General features: G+C 46.2%; 1 protein-coding gene across 1 annotated transcript; it reads right to left on the bottom strand.

Annotated features, from left to right (window-relative positions):
• Nucleotides 1–797: 797 nt before the first annotated feature.
• On the bottom strand, nt 798–2,768 carry LOC120645271 (ethylene-response factor C3-like). Its single transcript, XM_039922079.1, has one exon. The coding sequence runs from the start codon at nt 2,678–2,680 to the stop codon at nt 2,012–2,014; it is 669 nt and encodes a 222-aa protein (XP_039778013.1). The 5' UTR covers nt 2,681–2,768; the 3' UTR covers nt 798–2,011.
• Nucleotides 2,769–23,569: the final 20,801 nt, after the last annotated feature.

The following is a 23,569-nucleotide window of genomic DNA, read 5'->3' as shown; positions in this document are numbered from 1 at the left end:
ATTGGAATTGCTTTGGCGGCGAAACACAAGCATGTCATCTATATAAATATAACAAACATTTTATTTCTTGGCTCCCAACCGCCAAGAAAATCTTTTATTTCCTTGGCATCCCAACAAAAGCACCAAGAAAAACATTAATTTTCTTGATGGTCCATCAAAATAGCCAAGGAAATATGAATTTTTCTTGGCGGTTCATTTTACACGTCAAGGAATATGTATTCCTTGGCTGCTTAGAATCATCACCAAGAAAATCAAAATTTAGTTGACGGTATATTTTGGCCGCCAAGGCAATTCTAATTTGGTGTAGAGGCTATTGACGAGCTCCACCCCTTAGGCCTGATCTGACATGGCGGAGAGAGAAAGTACAAAACCTACTGCGCTAGCTGTTTGTTTGCTCGCTAGCGCATTGCACGTTTGGCCAAAGCTGCTAGAGAGTGCGTTTGTCGGAGCTCAGGTACCGAGGAGAGCTGGGAGAATATTTTACATTGTTTATTGTCTCTCAGCTCCACATCGGTCAGCGACGTCGTCAAGGTTAATTATTGGAGGCAGCCTTATATGGCACCCGACTCAAAACCTGGGGATCTTGTTTGCTGAACCCAATTGCTCGATCATTCTTATCGCCAAACAAAAGAAGTTTCTTGCACTGTGGAATCTGTTGTACTATTAGGCTATTGGCCTCATGAGTTCATAACAGATGAACGAATCAGAATTTAATTTTAAATTCAATCATCATAACTGGATAAATATTAGAGTATCGATCGATATCTGTAGGTGTATTGTGTGAAAAGATGAACAAATTAGAAAAAGTGGAGAGAGATATATATAATAAATAACCCTTTGTTACCAGTAGACCTCAAAATTTATTAATGAATTAATTATATGAAAAAGTCTACTTTACCTCCATCAACTATCACAAAAGTCTAATTTCCGTCCGTTAACTACAAAACCGGGTATGTAGTCTCCCTCAACTATCAAAACCGTTTTTTTACCTTCCTCGACAATTTCACAAGCGTTTTTTACATTTTTTCATAGATTTGTTCTTTCTTATCTCTTTTTTTCACTCAAATGAGGTCACAAATATGGATAACAGATCATGAAAATGGCATAGTAGTATAGGAGAGTACATAGTACCCAATTTCATAACTTTTTGAAGTTGAAACTCAAAAAAAATTGAAATTTTGAAGAAAGAAATAATTCAAGCTTCATTGAATTTTTAAGGCATCAAGAGAGCTCCGTCTTTGATAAAATTTGAACTACGTGATACACATTAGAGGTGCATCATTAGAAAATTTTCGCTTGTACAAGTTCTATAGCAAAAATTTAAGTTCTCAGAAAGGGTCAAATTTGAGCAAAATTTGATCCTTTTTATTTATTTTCATAGAATTAGAAATCTACTCAAGAATTTTCATATTTTATTTGGACATATGAAATTCTTGAGTAGATTTGCATTTATGTGAAAATAAATAAAAAAATAAAAATTAATCCAATAAACTTCAAATTTTTCTATAGAACTTATACTCACAAATGTACGTATAATATGTGTCACACAATTCAAATTTCATCAAAGATGGAGCTCATCTTGATGCCTTGAAAAATATATTAAAGTTTGAATTAGTTTTCTTTAAAATTTTGAATTTTGAATTTCTTTGGGTTTAAACTTAAAAAGTTTGCAAGAATTGGTTCTTTGTACTCTCCTCGCTAATGTTTTCAATTTTTGAATCACGTTTGCTTTCTCAAGTGAGTGAAAAAAGAAAGAAGGGAGAAAAATCTGTGGAAAACAATGTAAAATAGTCGAGGGAAGTAAAACAAACGGTTTTAATAGTTGCGAGTAGACCAGATACCTAGTTTTTATAGTTGAGGGATGAAAATTAGACCTTAAGGATAGTTTAGTTGGGGGAGGTCAAGTAGATCTTTTCCTTAATTATATATACTACTTATTTATATGCTATATGTATGATGCCTGTTTGAATTACTTATTTATTATCTTGAAATATTTAACCCGTGCAGACCATCACGACGTACTTGATCTACCTGCAGTCAGCTCGCATGATGCCCGGAGGAGCTCGTCCAAGTAGTCAGTGCCGAGGTCCTCCAGCTCCAGAACGCCGCAACGCATCGTCACAGCATGATGCTCCGGCACCGCCGCCGCCATGGCTACGCCCGGCAAGCATGGCTCGTCGGAGCAATGGCGGCGTGGCGGCTGCCGCAGATGCTTGCTGCTCAGACTCAGATCCGCCTTGCCGGTGGTGGTGGACACAACAGGCCGGGAGAGCTTTTTGCGCCGCCGCATGTGCCTGCGCATGGAGTGCCGCCGCTTCAGCGCGAGGACGGGGGAGCCCCCTGCTGCGCCGCCGGCGAGCGCGACTAGCGGCCCCAGCGACTCCCGCACGCGCTCGACGGGGAAGTTGAGAACGGCGGCGGCGCCGCGCGCGGAGAAGGCGGCCTGGTCGTAGGCGAGCGCGGCGGCTTCCGGGGTGTCGAAGGTGCCGAGCCACACGCGGGCGCCGCCGCGCGTGGAGTCCCGGATCTCGGCGGCGAACGTGCCCCACGGCCGCGGGCGCACCCCGATGAAGGCATGCGGGCGCCGCTTCTTCTCCCCCGGCGAGGCATCGTCGTCGTTCGGTTGCCGGAGCTGACGATCCACCGTGTTTTGGCTCCACACCATTCCTGCCACTGCCATAGGGTTGGACAAGCAGGATGAGGAAGAGAGCCAATCGGAGAATTCTTTGGCTCAGGCAGCGACCACGCCGACGAGCTAAGCTAGCTAGAGGAGGCTGTCACCGTGTGTGCTGAGAACGAAGCAAAGTGCCGGAATTATAGCATATGCGTGCAGGATTTCCATATTGTATGCATGACGTGCAACAATTGTAGAATATATTGTCCATGGAGACGTCTGCATTTGACTTCATCGGCTCGCTCATCAGGTGGATTCACTTTCACTTTAAATTTCAAGCAAGTCAGTACGAGATGGTGATGCAACGATACTTTTTCATGTTGCTTTTAGGAACTAGCTAGAGCAAACGTCAAGCAAAGCCTTCTCTCTCCTTACCCCTCTCCTCCAGGTCAACCTGCTAATGGTCTTGAGAACCGCACCATACCCACACCAAATTATTTACTGTTCTGCTCACCAATCAAACCTCACTACACCAAACTGTATACCTTGAAAACTGAACCACACCAATATATCGGTCTTTTAAAACCAAAACCAAAACCAAACCGAACCGTAAACATTAGCTGGTTTCAACCGGAGACAATGATCTGACTACCCATTAGCTGCTTGCTATTCTACTTCTATGGCACACAGATACTGACTGCTCTAGCTTGCTTTACTCAGAACGTAGATATTTCTTGCATCTAGTAGATGCCAAGCAAAACAGACCAATGCTTACCTATCGTCTATCGATCTCTATTTAACAGGACAAGCTAGCTTCTGATCAATCAACACAAACGAAACGCGAGGAATAAGAAGTACACGCTCGAGGTCTACGTTAGTCGTGACTATCTCTACGTGGCCTTCAGCTCACTAAAGCCCAGATCAAACCGGTCTAAACCAGATTTTGTAGCAACCCGAACCCAACCAAACTATTTATAAAATTACCACATTTCCCACCAAACCAATAGCATACCAAGCGAAGTCCAAACCGTTGAAACTGGTTTCATCACAAAAAAGTTAAATGGCAATATAATTATAAGCAGCCTTTTAATTTGCTGTAAACTAAATGGCATGCATTTTAATTATATGATATTGAACCAATGATATTAATTTCCAACACATGTGACGTGATTAGAAAAAGCATCATCAGATTCATTAATTGGGAAGGCGTACACCGTCTTATATTTCTTCCGTTGTTGATACAAGAACGTACATGCATGCCGTACGTGCAGAGGCGAAGCTATATTATAGCTCGCGGGTGCCAATGTGTTGACACAGAACTGCGCCAAACACACTTGAATGCGCTAGAACGCGCGTTGATCGTCACAACGACCAGAACCAGCGAAGCTCTGGGCAGATCGGTCTGATCGGTGATGCCGACCGTTCTGACCGGTGCAAGCAGGGCGTTGCGAAGAACCTACCACCTCGACGCTCGGGACGGACCCCGTCGGAGCTCAAGGAACTAGGGTTGCTCTGAGATCGGCAGGCCACTCAGAACGCCTTCAAATGTCGTCGAGACGTAGGAAGAATAACAATTTGGGTTTGAAAAAGGGCTAGAGTTTGAGAGATAAAAACGTAATGCGATTGTATTGATTCGATTGGGAATAACCTCATTTGGCCTTAGCCTTCATATATATAAGCCGGGGAAGATGTACCCCTTCACGAGTTGATTTACAAAAGATTTTCTAATACAAAATTTAAATCTACTCAGACTCTACAGACTGGATCGGTCAGACCGGTCGGCCTCAGTGCATGCCAAATTTGGCTGTCAACATAATGCACCCACATAAAAATATAAAAAATGCAAAAACTATGATAAAGTCTATTTTCTCACCATATATGCATCCCATGCTTCGACATGTACCCACAAGACAAACACACCTCCCTTTGCACTGCGTACGTGCTCTTGAGGATGATAAGACTGCATATGCTTTGATTTTTGTGCGTTTTCAACAAGAAACAAAAAGGAGCAGCTTCAGAGATTAATTAGTCGCCCTCCGTTGCTGTCAAAACCAAAAATTGAATCTTCAGACATCATCAGATTCTGTCCCACCGCCAGTCCGTGATCCCCTGTGTTGGATTTTGGGTACTGCCTATAGTTTCTACTTTCATAAATTTTCGGTCATCCTCAGACAATGTCTCTGTACGTTTGTTTCTTTATTAACTTACTTTGACTTCACGAAATACAAGCAGCTGTCATCCTCTAAATGACGTCTACTTTTCAAAATTATATTGTTAATGAATTGTATGGACTTGTTACTGAATTTTCTGGACTTGTTACTGAATTTTGTGTTCAAAATTATATAGTTACTTTTCAAAGCCATGTTCTTTTTCTCGAGATGAATTAGCAGTGTATGTATTCACCAACATGGCACACGATCCACACCCAGCAGGTGATGATAGCTGACCTGCTTGCAACCATTGGTGATCCGCATGAGCTATATTTTTATAGGTTAGGTCGTTACTGTCACCGCCATAAGTAGCTAGGGCGTTGTTGCAATCAGGAAGGGGCACCGTATACCCATATACCAAGCCCATCGCCATCTCTTCTCCTTCCTTTGCTTATGGCTTATGCAGCTGTTAGAAGATATCAAGATGGGGCCGAACTAATCAAATATCCCATCAAATATTGATGGGCCAGCAACCAACAAGTTGTGTTGTGTGTGGCCGTCGATCGGCCTGTGCACCGGCGGCAAGGAAATTTAATAATTTCTCAGTTTCTTGGGTCGCTTAATTGGGTTGAGTCTACGCGCCGGCCCATGTGCAGTACTATGTCCCAGTCACCAAGTCGGTGCTGCTCGACGTCACATGCTCGTCACGCGTGTGACCCCGAAGTAGACCTATCACACCAGCCTACTCCTTCAAGATTCTATGTTTTGGGACTAAAATGGGCCCATCAAACAGGCTCACTCGCATTTTGTTGCTGAAACAAAAATTTTTGTTGTTAGAATATTCTTTTTGTTGCTAGAACAATTTCTCAAAACAAAAAAATTATTCCGCAATAAAAAAATAATTTCACCTTATATGATAATTTGACTGCCAGTTACACGTATGACTCCTAACATTTGCCGGTAGTCTTGCTCCAGTCTCGTGGTGCATGCTGCAATGCAACACACACACAGCAATGCTGGCTGGGCTGCTGAGCGGCTAGCCAGCTGTGCACCGGAACAGAAAGGCCAAGTGTTTGCAAACAAATTTTCTTATTGCTCTCCTTTCATTTCCCGGTCGCCATGCTTGTGCGAACATCATGACCGGTCGCCTCAAGTTTTCCCGGCCGGTCGCCTCGTTTTCTTCTTCCTTTTTTTAGTTTTCTTCAAATATATATATGCTCCGCTTTGAACCTTTTAGCCGTCACAGTATGTTCACACTCTTTTTTTATAAACAAGGTTTCCCCGCTTTATTTCGACGAAACAAAGCATCGAGTAAAGTAAAATTCTTTTACAGGTTCAGCGTATTATTGAGCGCGCCTGCCACCATGAATCACAGTAAATCTAGAGTTCAGGCAACGGAGTATGTTGACACTCTTTACAGAAGTTTCGGCTTATTAAAACTTCCTTGGCTTCTATCTACCACCCTCACATCGGACACACCACTCACAAACTGAAACTAAAGTTTATAATTTAGGGCGGCAAGAACTTGATGATTAAACTTATAAGAAAATATACACGTGAGTGTTTGGAATCCTTCTGATTTTTTTTCCAAAAAAAAAGGTACAACTTTATAAGCAAGCAAGACTGTGGGCTCTGTCGTAAAAGATACATTTTTTAGATAATGGAAAATCAAAAGTCCAGCCTCTGTGTAAGAGTGCATAGAGCCAGCTTTCGATTTCACACTGCTATATATGGTAGAACTAAAATGCCTCGGAAGAATCTCGAGTGTTTGCCTTAGGAAGCAAAGGTGAAGGAATCTCATTTCATCAGTGACTAGTTTTCTAGCCGTGAGCCTAACCTTTCACTTGAAAAGGTTTTTTATTTCTCGTGAGAACAATCTTTAGTTATAAGCAGAGGTGACCATCAATAACTCCTACTGTGCTGAGTAGTTTGATGGAACTTTGCTTCTGTACGTGTTCCCTTTGCTCCCACAATCTCCCCACTTTTAGTGCAGAAAGTTTCATTGGCAGTGTAATTTGGACTTGGTAGGTGGCTCTCTGGAGTGTCCCTTGTATTGGTGCTGAAGAATCAGGACTGGTTGGCCTTATCCATGCAGCGCAGCTTTAGGCTTTGTTTACTATATAATTAAGAGTTATACTGATCAGAATGAAGCATGATTTGCATGATGGAAACATGACAAACTTTAGGAGCAGATCTTTTTTTGTTGCGTTCTGATCCGTGTGTTCAGTGTGCCACTGACAGAGTAACCACAGTCTAATGATGCTCAGTGTCCACCACTCACCCCTAGAAGTCTAGGATCAGTGGTTTTGTCATGAGGCAATGATCACTTGACACACTAGGCTTAGCTAACCAATAATTGGTCATTCCTATACCAAAAGTAGTCAGTTGAGCTTAACTCCTTACAATATGGTTCTGTGATGGATATCATGCTGCTCTGCTTCAACTCTATCAAGGTCAAAGTATTTTAGTACGCGTTAGAGTGCTGGAACACTGCTTCACCCGAAAAAAAAAATTATCTGAAAAAGATGGAGATCGTGGGCTTAAGTGGGCCCGAGTCGGTCTTCTTTCTATCGTACATGGGCCGAGACCCGTGTGCAGTCAGTCAGTGTCCAATTTGGTCGTCGCCTCGGATGAGTCTACACGCCGGCGCAGGCAGCGTCAGTCACGAGTTCATCGTCTTCGTCGTCGTCGTGCTCGACGGGCAGGCAGCCATGGAGCAGAGCAACATTGTCCAGAAGCTTCAGACATTTATAGCAACGAATAAGATTGCAGGTCCTGCGCTGCACGACTACCACAAATAGCAGGTTCTCCTCCTCGACGTGTTGACCATCTGCACTCGGTGGACTGCAAGTCTGCACACAAATTTCCTCGCAGCTCTTACCATCAGATGACCGGCTGTCATGCTCGTATGAACATGGTGACGCTCAAGTTCCACGGCAAATCCTTTGCCACTAGTTCAGTTTCCAGCCTCCTACTTCCTTTCCTTGAAGTGCTTCACTTTGATTTTTTTTAGCTGTCACACAATGTGTTCACACTCTTTTGCAAAAAGTTTCATTTAACTGAGTTGGCTTCTACGACTCTCACACTTGGCACGCCATGACCGTACTGAGCCTGAAGTCGACAATTCAGGGCAAGCATTTGATGATTTAACTTGTCGTAAAAGACACATGGTGGAGCTCTTTAGAATTCTTTTGACTTTTTTTGTTAAAAAAAAGTGGGTCCAATTATGCAAGCAATTAATAAATATGGACTCTGTCCTAAAAGCACTAAATGAGAGCAACTTGGGATGAAACCTGATGGACCTTCCGTAATTACAGCCACTGATTGACAGTATGATACAAAACGTCTGCAAGGTGTCATCATCTCCTTTGAAATCGTGGGTGGCAAAAGACAGGGTGGCAAATAGCATGACATGGTGAGATCGACACGTCGAGCATCTACCTGAGCATCACCGATCATCTATGGAACAATCACATCAAAAGGGCACCAGCAAAGAACCTGAACAGAGAGAGACCATCATTGCAGCAGCACCTTGCTGAATCACAGCTGCATCTGACTACAAATGGGTTTCTGATTGGCACATGCACATTAGAGCAGAAGAGAAATTGGCTGTCGGTATCGGGCACATGATGGAAAGTTGGGCGTCTGATCATTGGTCATGTACTGTTCATGTCCATCTCAGTTCTCAACTGTGTTGGAGGCTTCAAAGGTTTCTGATGAAGCTGTGTTCGTCGCTTTCTTGCAACTGGTACATTCTGTTCTTGGGAGTAGCTTTTACCCTTGTAGTCTAGATTATGAAGTCCAAAATAATTCCTACCTGCAAACTGTCACTGCAATTTTACCGCACCACTACAGCCATATCTGCTCTCTGCGCACTAGCTGAGGACTACTACATTTTCTAACTCAGCTACCGGTTAGTGTCTAAAGCAAATATGTGACACAACTAGAAGAAGAGGAGGAGGAGGGGGCCAATTTGATTGGTCAGTTGACCTAAACTAATTGCTTTTGTGTGTTTCCTGCTGCTTTCTCACTCTCTCGAAGGAACAAGCTCTCCAATATCTGCAGTTCTCCACTACCTTTTACCTTTGATTTCACATTGCAATGGTACAAAAGCAATCCCAGCTAGTGTTTGCCTCAAGGAAGCAAAGGTGAAGGAATCTCACATATTCAGTTTTTTTTTTCAGCTTTGAGCCAACCTTTAACTTAAAAAAGTTTTTTTTTTTCTGAAGCACAAGCTTTTGGTCATAAGCAGTGGTGACCATCAGGACCTACTTTGTTGAATAGATGAATGTTATTTCCCTTCTGTGTACCCTTTCCTCCCACTAGTTCCCCACTTTGGGTGCAGAAAGTTGTCTTGGCACTGCAGTTTGGTAGGTGGCTAGCTGGAGCAGAGTAGTCCTTAGATTGGTGCTCAGGGATCAAGATGAGGTGGCCTTATCCATGGAATGCAACTTTAAGCTTTGTTTAATATATGAGGAGTTATCTTAATCTGAAGCATGATTTGCATGATGAATACTGATAAATTTTAGGACAGAATATTTTAGTTGAGTTCTGATCCTTGTGTTCAGTGTGGCACTGACAGGGCACCAAAGCCTGAATGCAGCCCAGTGCTCACCAGTCACCACTAGCATCAGTATTTTGTCATGAAGCAATGGGCACTAGATAGTTGATACACTAGGGTCAGCTAACCAATAATTGGTCAGGGACTTCTGAATAACTAATGTGTGACAAATAATGCAATCCTATACTAAGAATACTAGAATAGTCACATGAGTTCGCTACTTATAATATCGCTGTGTGGTGGATATCAAGTTGCTTTCACTAATTATTGTTTTATACCTACTCCATCTAGGTCATATTGTGCATAGCTAGACGTTGATTCAATGGAGAAAATTCAGAAAATAATTTGGAGGTCACACTGGAGCTGATCTGAGAACAGCAAGGGAAAAAAATGAAGTAACATGTAGAAGTCCAGAATCTAGTAATAAATTTTACATACTTATGATCAACAACAGGGGAGACCGTGGATTCAACGTGGAAACCTTTGAGGGGAAAAACCATGGGCGCACAATTAGCTCCTATCAAGAGAACTATGATGTTCTCAAAAACAAATGTCAGAACATTTCTGATTTTCTGAAGTTGCAATTTTTTGAATCCAAGGCATGCACAGTAGAGAAGCAGGTCAAAGAAACAGAGCTTCCGGAAGGTTGACTACCACTAGTACATAGAGAATAAAAGTTCTGAAGTGATGTTCTGCGTTCTGACAGCATGATTCTAGAACCCTAAGGCTCCTGGGACATGCTTTTTCCCTCCCATTTTCTATTCTGTCCTGTCCACAGGGAGAGCAAAGATACCATCATTAACTGGGCTACTGGAGTCAGAGTGTCAAAAGAAATCAAACTAAAGAAGGTAAAAAGAAAAAAGGAACTGCTTGAATTTCGAACAACAGCCATGCATGCAATGGAATTCTTCACGCATTCCATGCTGCCTCCCTGCTTTTTCCATGCCTACACTTTGCACTGAAATTCTGTCCACACTTCAGAGGCATGCACACAAAGAGATGCACATGTACAAACCTATAAGGCTATAATTGAATTTTTCCATTCTGCTGTGGTGAGCGTGCAACTTCTGGTTTTTGGAGCCACAAAAAAGTATGCTATTACTTGATGAATTTGGTATCAAATTCTTGTTGATATTTTTTTTTAAAGTTGTGCGTCCCCTACGTACAAGTACAGTCTACCTGTCGGTCAGTGATTTGTGCCCTACGGTGACCGTCAAGCTCGCCACCCTGCATTCTTCCTGAGGGACCGAAAAGGCCATCAGAGGGGGGTGAATGGGAGCCGATTAAAACTTTCGCCGAAGTAAAAGTACGGCCTATCTCCCAATTGCGCACCCAACCCCTAGAGTTCTAGGTGAAGTGTGGAATAGCTATAGAAGAGCTAAACCAACATAAATAGACCCTAGGAACGAGCGAGAGAAAACACGGAAGCGAACGAGAAAATCTGCAAACCTCATAGCCAGGGATCGGTCAGACCGGTGCAGCACCCCGGTCAGACCGGTTGTCGACACCGGTCAGACCGGTTGCTCCCAGAGAGCCCGTGAACAAGGCTTCAAATGTTGAATCTTGAGCAAACGAAGTCCAAATCCAAGGAAACTTGGAGGATACCTTCACAACTGTCCCGTGAACATATCCCCAAGAGATCTCTTCCAAAAGATTAAATGAACTTGAGAATTCGAGGGAAGATCAAAGTGGATTGGGGTTTACTCAAGAACGTGAAAAAATCCAATTCGTGAGAACTCGCAATTTCAGGGGGTTTGGCACTAGGCTAGATGGATTAGAATCGTCACAACGAATTCAGCAAAACATGAATCCAAGGGCTTGTCTCCTTCAAACACAAAACACACCAAAAGAGGAGAATTCGAGCCCAAAAACTCAAGGGAGGAAGGGGAGGACGAAAACTCAGCACACAAGGGTGAATCTTAAACCGATTTCATTCATGAATCTCAGAGGAATTCACCTATACAAGGCTAGAGCCTACCACTCTATCATCCACCCTCTTGATTAGAGAGATTAGCTATAACCTAATCCTCCTTTGCGTTGGAGACCTTGGCCCTAACCTGGAGCTGGAGGAAGGGGAAGGAGAAAACAGAAAAGGACTCAAGAGACTCGACTCCCACGGGTAGGTTGTAAGCATCTAGGCCCTCTAGGTATGTTTCGGTGATTAATGACAACTATTATTGTGACTAATGAGTTTGTGCAGCTTAATGAAATATTATCGCTCATTGAATCATACGTTAAAGAGACCCCTCAATTTCATTATTCAAAAAGGCGATCTCGGTATTCAACTCAAGTATATAACAAGACTAAGGATCTTTCTAGTCCTAAGTGTCGCAAGGTTGAGAAGGACACTTAGGTTAGTATAGGTTTTATAGTTTTGTAGAGGTCGCACTATTAAGAGGGGTTAAGGCCAAGTATCTTGAGCAAGGACATGGTGAATCAAAAATGGATGCACACTATGGTCACTCAGGTTCCTAGAAGTTCAAATAAGTGGTTTTCAAATTATATCTCAAGAATATTTGGATTTCATTCAAGACTCAAATCAGAAAAGACTCAAATCAGAAAAAGTCTATACACCGGTTTAACCGACGACTCCAATTTTCCATACGTCGGTTAAACGTAGTTATCAGAGTCTGCACAAGTACATACACCGGTTAAACCGATGATATTTGAAATTAACATCGGTGCAGTTGTCCAGAACATTAGTTTTCCAGGGTGTTTTAAGGTTATACTCACCGGTTAAACTGACGATGGATTTGAGTTAGCGTCGGTGCAGTGGTCCAGAGAGTTGATTTTTCAGTTGATCAGTGGACAACTACACTCACCGGTTAAACCGATGATACGTCGGTTAAATTGCCCGAGTTGTAATGGCTAGTTTTCCAAATGGGCAGTTTACATTCATCGGTTAAACCGACGATGACTTTTGGAGGACCGTCGGATTAACCGGCGTTGCGTACTTTTCTGGCAGCTTTTCTCCAACGGCTCTATCCGCGTGAGCTGCCTATATATACCACTCCAATGGGTCATTTTGAAGTCTCTTGACACCAGGCAACATTCATACACTCATACTATTGTTGAGAGCCACCTTGAGCTTCATATTCCACACATTTGATCATTCAATCATTCAAGAAGCAAGACTAAGGACATGAGTAGAGAGAAGCTTGTGTGCATCCGTTCTTGGTGATCGGTTCTTGCTCAAGTGAAGGCCCTGGCTTGTTACTCTTGGTGATTGGTAGCACCTAGGCGATCTTGGTGATTGAGGTGTTTCTTCCGGAGCTTACCAAGTTGATTGTGGGAGCCCGAAGAAGTTTGTACGTGGCTTGAGCTCCACCACGCCAAGTTGATCTTAGTGAGCACCCTCGTCTCGGTGACATGGGAGGTGACAAGACTCTTAGTGAGTGTCACAACGTGGATTAGGGGTGTGTGCCAACACATCGACACCACGGGAAAAAAATCCGGTTGTCTCTTGCCCACTCTTTACTTTCAAGCACTTTCTTTCATGCAATTATTCATGTGCTTGACCTTAGAGATCATAATTTAGCTCTACCTTGCTTAGTTTCATATCTTGTTGTATTCTTTATAGCATGTGTAGTTTGTTTAGTTAGCCGGTTGGTGAATTGAGCCTTACTAGCATTGCATAGGTTAATATTGCTTTATTTTGTTTTAGAAATTTGAAAAAGGCCCAATTCACCCCCTCTCTTGGTCCATCGATCCTTACACAGCTGAGTGGGGACTTAAATACCCCAGCCGCGCCCAGACCGGTCCTAGGGACCGGTCAGACCGGTCGGAGCTGCAGAACCCTGTACACGATCTCATCTGACGGCTGAGGTTCTTTCTTCGAAACAAAGTCTTCTCCGCGATGCCGCCATGTCGATGAAGATCCGATCTGCGGTTTTGGAGGGTCCGCGAAACCCGGGTAGGTGGCCGGTTTTGACAAAACCACCAAAACTCCACGCGCGGGAAGATTCCCGCCTCCACGCCGTGGCCCTAAACGCCGTTCCCGCCTCGGCCTTCTGACGGCCATAGACGCCGCCCGACGCCCGTCACCTCCTCGCCCGCAGCGAGGCCGTAGACGCCGTCGACACCCATTCTTCGGCCAGTCCCGAGACCGACGTCCGTGCCTCCATGACTTGGCGTCTTCAATCGCCGTCTGCCAGCTTGGTTTTGTGGTGCAAACCAAGAAACCCGCCATCCGTCGCTGCTTGCGTCCTCGATCCAAGAGTGGACGCCACAGCTGCCGCCCGGCCTGAGCTCCTCCACGGCAACTCTCCGTCGACACTCGACGCCCGTGTACCTGTAACTAAAGACCAAGCACACGATCACACCGCACGGTTGACAATTCACTCATCACAGCCAGGAGTGAGTATTGCTCATTCCTCAATCTCCCCCTTGATGAGTGCATTGTCAACACACCACCTGTAACCTGAGAAGTGAAAAATAAAAAATGGAAAGAAGAAAGTGAAGAACTCAAGCAAGTGACAAAAAGCTCAGAAAGGCAAGAACAGTCACTTACTCGATTCCCTAAGACAAGGGCAACGGCTCGACGCAATCGATCAAAAGCTAAAACATGACTCCTCAAAGACAGAGGTAAAGCTTGACGCAGTCATGCAAGAAGTGGAGGGAAAGCGAGGAAAAATTAGGAGCCAAAAACAAAGCAGACACTCCCCATGCAAAGTCTTTCCCTCCCACAAGTGCAACTCTCCCAAAATGATGCACTCTCAAAGCCCTGGGCGCAACAAGTTTTTCAAAAATCAAACAAGTCTCAAGTCTCCCCCTTGTTCGATCACTTCTCCCAAAAATTCTCCCCCTTGTTGGCACATGCACACATCAAGCCTAAAATATGCGTAAATTTTCCCTTGAAATCATGCTATGCAATGAATGTCGTGCAGAGGGTGTAAGTAAAACATTCAGGCATACAAAGATATGATCATCTAGTGACAGGCATGTGTGCTTCATAAACAGGAACTGAATCTAGCTCAACAGGGTATATCAATCAAGTCTAGAGCTAGCAAGTTCAGTTCAGCAAAAATAAAAGCATCACCCATGATCTAGCAACGGTAAGTAGGAGAAAGAAAGCAGTGCTTACCAAACTCATACAGGGTGATCCAAAGCAGCCAATATATTTTATCATGAATCAATTCTGCATCTCAAAACTTGCATTTGAACGAAAAGTTAACAGGTTATATCAAGAAAGTGATTCTGCATCTCATGGTTATCTCGCAGGAAGTGGAACCTGATATCTATGTTGTCTACAAAGATGGGAACCCTACCAAAACTCAACCCATAATCTTGCAAGGTTTGTTTCATCCAAAGAATCTGAGAGCAGCAGCTAGCAGCGGCAATATATTCGGCTTTTGTGGAAGAAAGCGCTACACTAGCTTGCTTGCGAGAGGACAACGAAACCAATGATGTACCGAGAAAGTTACAGGTGCCGGAATTCGACTTGCGATCCAGCCGACACCCACCAAAATCGGCATCCGAAAAACCAACCAAAACAAGAGATGAATCCGCAGAATACCAAAGACCGAATTCAGGAGTGAACTTGAGGTACCTGAAGATGCATTTCACCACTTGCTTGTGGGAGGTGCGCGGCGAAGCCTGATATCGCGCACAGAGGCCGACCCCGAACTGAATGTCCGGTCGGGTCGCCGTCAGGTATAGGAGAGAGCCAATCATGCTCCTGTACTCCTTCTGGTCCACCGCCTCGCCATCCAAGTCCGCATCAAGCGCCGTCGATGTGCTGATCGGAGTCGGCTGAGGAGACAAGTCACTCATGTCGAACTTCCGCAGCAAGTCCTTGGTATACTTGGCTTGATGGACGAACGTGCCCTGAGGAGTTTGCTTGATCTGCAGCCCGAGGAAGAACTGCAGCTCACCCATCATGCTCATCTCGAACTCCCTGGACATTTGCTCAGAAAACTTGGAGACAAGAGCGTAAGAAGAGCCACCAAAGATGATATCATCCACGTATATCTAAACCAACAAAAAGTCAGAGCCAGAGCGCATGAGGAATAAGGTTTTATCAACACATCCCATTTTAAAACCTTGAGCAAGCAAGAAGTTTTTAAGCCTATCGTACCAAGCTCTAGGCGCCTATTTCAAACCGTAAAGAGTTTTCTGTAGTTTGTAAACTCGGTTTGGAAACTTGGGATTTTCAAAACCTGGGGGTTGTTTCACATACACTTCCTCTTCAATAAAACCGTTCAAGAAGGCAGATTTCACATCCATTTGGAAAACTTTAAAACCCTTGGAAGCAGCAAATGCAAGAAAGATTCGAATCGCTTCTAAGCGTGCTACCGGGGCAAAAGTTTCCTCATAATCTATCCCTTCCTTTTGGCAAAACCCCTGGGCTACAAGTCGAGCCTTGTTTCGCACTAACAACCCATCTTCACCTTGCTTGTTCTTGAAAACCCACTTGGTTCCAATTGGATTACAAGCAGGCGGAGGCTCAACCAAAACCCAAACCTGATTCCTTTCAAAATTTTCGAGTTCCTCATGCATGGCATTGACCCAATTGGAGTCAGAAAGTGCGTGTCCAACATCTTTGGGCTCGAAAGAGGCAACAAACGCTGAATGAGCAAAACCAGCGATACATGTTACCTTAGACCTTGTGACTCGCTCGTTGAGGTCACCTAGCCTCTGTTGAGGTGGATGACGACGCTGAATGTGTCGCGGTGCTTCCCTTGTCGAAGTCGCCTCCTCCTCCACCAAAACTAGTGTCTCCTCAGGTGCAGCTGGTGAAGGCTGAGTCACCTGCTCGATCGGCCCCCGGGAAGTAGATGTAGTCGGGTCGGGGCCGTCATCATCGTCCGAGCTCGTGGCAGAGGCGGCTAGGTCCACAGCACGCATGGTAGCCTCAGCATCACCCTCCGCAGCTTCTTCCTCCTCATCTTCAAAGATGGGGGTGCCGAGCTCATCATCTCCTGCAACCACAAAGACAGAAGAATTGCACGGTGCAGTCTCGTCGAAAGTGACTTCACAAGTCTCTCTGACGATATTAGTATCAATAGTCAGCACACGGTAAGCTCTAGAGTGAGAAGCATAACCGATAAAAATGCCGTCAGACGATCGAGACTCAAACTTATCAAGATTTCCTTCCTTTAGCACAAAACACCGGCAACCGAAAACTCTGAGATGGTCAACACGGGGCTGGCGTCCAAATCGCAACTCATAAGAAGTCTTGTGCATGAAAGCACGCAAGAAAATACGATTGGACACAAAACAAGCGGTGTTAACTGCCTCAGCCCAGTACTTTCTAGGAGTCCTATGCTCATTGAGTATCGTCCTAGCTATCTCAACCAATGTCCGATTCTTCCGTTCTATAACTCCATTCTGCTGTGGAGTGTAGGGGGAAGAGTATTGGTGTTCAAGACCTTGATCACTGCAAAAGGTGTCAAAATGAGTATTTTTAGATTCTGTGTCATTGTCACTGCGAATCGCTCTCATGGCCTGGGGTAGCTCGTTTTTCAACCTCAAGATCAAGTCTCGAACAAACTCGAAAGCCTCATCCTTGGTTCTCATGAAAAAGACCCAAGAATAGCGAGAAAAGTCATCCACGATCACAAGAATGTACCACTTTCCACCAACAGACATCACCCGAGAAGGACCAACAGTGTCCATATGTAGCAACTCTCCAGGGTGAGTGGTCATCACTTGATTAACAGGAGGATGGGAGGTGGCAACCATCTTCCAGTGGCGACACGGATGGCAAACAAGATCCTTCTCAAACTTCAATTTGGGCAATAATCGGAATAGGCCAAGTGAGCTAAGTCTCGACAACAAGTCAAAACTCAAATGTCCAAGTCTCCTATGCCACTTCCACAAGTCAGAAGAAGGACCAGCCACCAAGCAACAAGGAGGACCAAGAGAAGTTCCAGAGAAGTCAACCAAGAAAATCCAATCGCGAGGTAAAATTCGGCAAACCAAATCTCCCCTGGAATCTAAAACACGAGAACAACCCTCCTTGAAGCGAACTTCAAACCCCTCATCAAGAAGTTGCGAAACAGAGAGCAAATTGAACCCAAGGTTCGAAACCAAAGCAACTTCTCTCAGGGTAAAACGATTAGAAACACGAACAGCGCCAATTCCACGTACCCTTCCTTTTCCATTGTCCCCGAACACAATATACTCCTTTGAGCGCATAGGGGTGAGGCTGGAGAACCATTTGTCATTCCAGGTCTTATGGCGCGAACAACCGGAGTCCATGATCCACCTGTTCTCCAAGCCTCCAACCTGCACATCAGTAGTGAGACAAAGGGTGAGCAAATGTCTCAACACTGGGGTTAGCAAAATGTGAAGCAAACTAGTGTTGAGCCAGTTGCTCTACAGAAGGGTTAGCAAAATTAGGCAAAACGTATCCCCCGTCCCGTCTACCGCGAGGCTGACGACCACCACCGCGAGAAAAGCGTGGTGCATCGTAACCTCCTCCAAAGCCTCGGTCCCGTGGTCCATAGCCGTATTGAGGACGACCAAGAGCACGACCGGCAAAGCGACCACTCGCTGGAGCACGGTAAGCACCACCGTCTCCCTGTCCTCCACCTACACGACGCGCCCTAGCATCTTGCCTATCACCACGCCAAGGAGGACCATGCACCTGAGCAGAGTACATGTCCGAGTTACGTCTCTCCTGCTCACGCCTCACAGCCCACTTCCTCCTGAAGCAAAACTCCTCCAGGTGATCGTCTCTGTCACAGTACGCGCAGTGGTACCTCACCTCTCTTTGGAGGTGGAGACCTTGCCTTTGGAGGGGAGCGTATCGAGGGGATTCCTCAGTTCATTGGGCTTTGGAACCCAAACCTACTTCTGTGGAGGTGCTTTTGATGGTTCTTTCAGCACACCATCCACGGGGTCAACAAGCGAAGGCTGCGTGCTCGTACTAGCAGTGTTTAGAGCACTCGGAACTCCAGCAGCCTTGCCGATCTTACCATACAACATGTCAAAGTCTGACTTTGTGTAGGTGTAACCGACCCCAAACCCGTCACCACGCTTAAACTGCTTGATCATCATGCCCAACTGCGGCTCATGACCAGAAACCCAACTAAGAATCGCCCTAAGATATGTGTTCTCATTCTCCAAGTTGGCTTTCTCTACCGCAAGATCATCCAAATCAGAAATCAGACCAGGGCAAACAAGACAATCATTAGGTGGGCTAGACTCCTCGACCTTAGTCTTCCCCAAAGACTTAATCAAAGCGTTCTTCTCGTCTAGCTCCGACCTAAGCGTGGGACCTAAGCTCCTCTAGCTCACACACAACAGCAGCAAACTTAGACTGCAAAGAAGCTATATCAGACTTAAAGATGGAGCACTCATCACATTCAAGTACATCACTAACAATAGTAGCATCCTTGGCCAATTCAAGCTCATGCTTGGCTTTGGCTAGCTCGTGAGACACGTCAGCAAGCGAAGTCTTGGCAACATCCAAGTTCACAACGTTCTCATCATGCTTGGTACGGAGAGCAACAAGATCATTCATGTGAGATATGCAGCCAGCGCACTCATCCTCACCAGATTTCTCTCTAGCACAAGACAGCTCAGCCCTAAGCTTCTTACGCTCTCTAGCTGCTTCCTTAAGCAGCCTTTTCTGATTGTCGAGAGCAGCGTACAACTCCCTAACCTTAGTATCGAGCAGGTCGATAGTGGAGTTTACCACTGAATCACTCTCGAATCCAGGAGAAGAGTTGTCGTGCGTCGGTGTAGCATATCCACCTGGAGACGCACGAGCACCATTGGCCTCGCCCGCCATGGTGCAGAAACTCTTGCACCGACCGGCCGCCAAGCAAAGGCCGATGAAGCCGGTGGCTTCCTTGTCCCGCTTCTTCTTCTTCTTCTTGTCATCATCGTCGTAGGTAGGTGAAGAAGAGCGGTCGGTGTCGGAGCTCTTGTCGAGGTCGCTGAGCTGCGACAAGAAAGCCTTCTCCCGCTTCTTGGCCTTGTACTGGAAGCGCTTCTTGAGCGACTCCTTGTCAAAGCGCCCTCCCTTGTCCCGGTCACGACTGCGGTGCTTGTGGCGCCGACGCTGTAGCGAAAATGGCTTCTCATGCCATATTTCAATATAATATTTTGGCGATTGATGACACACACAATACTTAGACTAATATGATTGTTAAGATAAATATTCCCAGGCTTTTAGGTTCAAGTGATGACAAAGAGAAGATAGGCGTAGCTAGACCCGAAGGGCCGCCCCTACGGGGGTTCCGCCCTGAAAGCTCTTCGGTCCAAGGGACAAGAATTGAGGCATTTTGCTATCACCGGTTAAACCGACGTAGGGCAAAATGAACTCACCGGTGCAATCACAGAGAAGGTCTGCGGGCTAGGGTTTTACACCGGATTAACCGGCGTTGAAGAAAATGTATACGTCGGTGCATTGGCAGATGCAGACCGATGAAATTACATACACCGGTTGAACCGACGATGCATCGGTCAATTGCATCGGTTCAGTTGTCCAGAGAGGTGGTTTTTGGAGGAATGTGAAGAAGTTACACTCACCGGTTAAACCGACGCTAATGTTACATACACCGGTTGATTACATCGGTTAAACCGGCGATACACCGGTTAATTGCTAACGGCTAGTTTTTCAAGTGGCAGTTTACATACACCGGTTGAACCGATGATGGCTTTTGGGGTACGTCGGATTAACCGGCGTTAAGCACATTTCTGGCAGCTTTTCTCCAATGGCTATATTTGCTTGTGCTGCCTATATATACCCCCAAGGCCGGGTCATTTGGGAGTGTTGGAGTTCAAGGAAATATACAAGAGCTAAAGATCATCTCCAACCACCATAGAGCTTCATTGTACATCATATAGGCTTAAGCACACTTGTGAGAGTGCTTAGTGCTTGTAATAGGGATTAGTTCTTGCGAGAGCTCCCTTGAGAGAAGCCTTGCTGTGGCAAGCAATTTGTGATCCGTCGTGTGACCCTCCGTCTTGGTGTGGAGCGGTAACGACACTTTGTACGGGGGAAGAGGAGGCCCCTTCCTTGGTGGAGAAGCTCCGTAGTGGATTTCGGCCGGGTGACCGAGAGAGACGGTGGCGGTGCACGAGACTCGGTGTCTTGTGGGCACTTGCCTTTGCTTGCCGGCATCGCCATTGGTGGCGTAGTGCAAGACGGTGATCGGAAGAGCCTCGGTGTCCCGTGGACGTAGGCGTTTGTGCCGAACCACGTTACATGACCGTGTCTACTCGGGAGTTTGCATCCCTCTTGCACTTACCTCTTTACTTACCGCATTACGTTTCGGCATTTACTCTATCTTGCGTACCTTTACTTTCCTAGTTAGTATGATTAGGATTGGCTAGGTTGCAAGTCTTTTAAGGGTAAGTAGAGAGTAGCATAGATAAACCTTAGTCATAACTAGCATGTATAGGACGTGTTAGGTTTATCTTATGCAAGTAGTTTGAGCCCTAGGTTAAAAAGCGATTAGCGACCCTATTCACCCCCTCCCCCTCTAGGGTCGGACACCCCGGTGATCCTTACAGACGCTCCTTGTTGGAGCCTTCCTCGTCGCGGTCACGGTGGCGGTAGTAGTCGAAGTTGTTGTTCTGGCCACCGCCGGACTTGTTGATGAGCAGGCACAAGTCGTCGTTGCCCAGCGTCTCTAACTGCTCATCTGTAACAGAAGGCAAAGAGGCAAGAGAAAAGCCAAGAGCAGAGTTAGCGTTAGAGCTCGATCCACCTGAGCCAGTCACAAGATCGATGCTCTTGGAAGGAGGGGCACTATTGAGCTTGGCTCGTGTCTGGTTATCCACCTTAGTGGCCTTGAGCTTGCTAATGAGCTCATTCACGGTCAGAGTCTCATAGCCTGCAGAATCGATGATCGTGTTCACCTTAAGATCCCACACAGAGTGGTCAAGTGCGTAGAGCAACTTGAGAGCCTTCTCATGCTCTGTGTAGTCAAGGGCATCAGCAGATCTGTTCGCACTGACTTTGTTCACAATCGATTGAAACCGACTGAACATGTCGCCAATGCTCTCACCCGGCCCCTGTGTGAAGTTTTCATATTCACGCCGGTGAGTCTCAAAAAGCATATCCTTAACATGATGTGTGCCCTCGTGGTAGTTCTCAAGGCACGTCCAAACCTTGTGGGCTTCCTGAAAACCCTGGACGCGTGAGAACTCCGCACAAGAAACGCCAGCGAACAAGGCATTGACAGCCTTGGCGTTAGCCTCGTGCTCGGTCACTTGCAGAGGAGAGGTCCGAACGGCAAGTACCTCGTAAGCCTGATTCTTGGTTATATCCCAAACCTCGGCTCCTAAGCTCTGCAAGAAAGCCCGCATGAGAAACCTTCCAGTAGGCATAGTCCTCACCGGTAAACACGGAGATCTTACCAAGACTCGCCATGGTTGTCAAATGGATTTCGAACCGGTTAGGGTAATAAAAACCTTAACCAAGCTCTGATACCAATTGAGGTACCGAAAAAGCGACCAAAGGGTGGGTGAATGGGAGCCGATTAAAACTTTCACCGAAGCAAAAGTACGGCCTATCTCCCAATTGCGCACCCAACCCCTAGAGTTCTAGGTGAAGTGTGGAATAGCTATGGAAGAGCTAAACCAACACAAATAGACCCTAGGAACGAGCGAGAGAAAACACGGAAACGAACGAGAAAATCTGCAAACCTCACAGCCAGGGACCGGTCAGACCGGTGCAGCACCCCGATCAGACCGGTCGGACCGGTGCAGCACCCCAGTCAGACCGGTCGGACCGGTCAGACCGGTGGTCGATACCGGTTAGACCGGTTGCTCCCAGAGAGCCCGTGAACAAGGCTTCAAATGATGAATCTTGAGCAAACGAAGTCCAAATCCAACGAAACTTGGAGGATACCTTCACAACTGTCCCGTGAACATATCACCAAGAGATCTCTCCCAAAAGATTAAAGAAACTTGATAATTTGTGGGAATATCAAAGTGGATTGGGGTTTACTCAAGAACGTGAAAAACTCCAATTCGTGAGAACTCGCGATTCCAGGGGGTTTGGCACTAGACTAGATGGATTAGAATCGTCATAACGAGTTCAGCAAAACACGAATCCAAGGGCTTGTCTCCTTCAAACACAAAACACACCAAAAGAGGAGAATTCGAGCCCAAAAACAAAAGGGAGGAAGGGGATGACGAAAACTCAGCACACAAGGGTGAATCTTAAACCGATTTCATTCATGAATCTCAGAGGAATTCACCTATACAAGGCTAGAGCCTACCACCCTATCATCCACCCTCTTGATTAGAGAGATTAGCTATAACCTAATCCTCCTTTGCGTTGGAGACCTTGGCCCTAACCTGGAGCAGGAGGAAGGGGAAGGAGAAAACAGAAAAGAACTCAAGAGACTCGACTCCCACGGGCAGGTGAGAGGGGACTTAAATACCCCACCCACGCCCAGACCGGTCAGAGCTGCAGAACCCTGTACACGATCTTATCTGACGGCTGAGGTTCTTTCTTCGAAATGAAGTCTTCTCCGCGATGCCGCCACGTCGATGAAAATCCGATCCGCGGTTTTGGAGGGTCCGCGAAACCCGGGTAGGTGGCCTGTTTTGAGAAAACCGCCAAAACTCTACGCGCGGGAAGATTCCCGCCTCCACGCTGTGGCCCTAGACGCCATTCCCACCTCGGGCTTCTGACGGCCCTAGATGCCGCCCGACGCCCGTCACCTCCTTGCCCTCAGCGAGGCCCTAGACGCCGTCGACGCCCGTTCCTCCGCTAGTCCCGAGACCGACGCCCGTGCCTCCACGATTTGGCGTCTTCAACCGCCGGCCGCCAGCTTGGTTTTGTGGCGCAAACTAAGAAACCCGCCATTCATCGCTGCTTGCGCCCTAGATCCAGGAGTGGACGCCACAGCTGCCGCCCGGCCTGAGCTCCTCCACGGCAACTCTCCGTCGACACTCGACACCCGTGTACCTGCAACCAAAGACCAAGCACACGATCACACTGCACGGTTGACAATTCACTCATCACAGCCAGGAGTGAGTACTGCTCATTCCTCACTTCCCACTGAATTTGACCAGATTTCGCAGCACGCATGCCAAATGCGTGTAGAAATCGTCAGCTCACACGGAGGAAACCGTTAAGACAAACACCCATTGCCGTCACTGTCATTCTCACCTAATGACTTTGTCACCACTCGTCAGTTTCTAAACTAACCACAGTTTCAGAGCGGCGAAGTGTGTGCCGCCGGTGACCGCGGCGGCGGCGGCTGGCCGGCCGTGACAGGCGGATGGATTGCAGACTCCAACACAGTCGCTGATGTTACGCTAATAGTAGGC

Source organism: Panicum virgatum, chromosome 8K (assembly GCF_016808335.1).
Source record: "Panicum virgatum strain AP13 chromosome 8K, P.virgatum_v5, whole genome shotgun sequence".
Classification (NCBI taxonomy): domain Eukaryota; kingdom Viridiplantae; phylum Streptophyta; class Magnoliopsida; order Poales; family Poaceae; genus Panicum; species Panicum virgatum.
This window is presented reverse-complemented; position numbering and strand designations above follow the sequence as displayed.

What these genes read in the sequence shown, in the direction of transcription:
- LOC120645271 (XM_039922079.1), bottom strand. Translation starts at nt 2,680, where the DNA reads ATGGCAGTGGCAGGAATGGTGTGGAGCCAAAACACGGTGGATCGTCAG.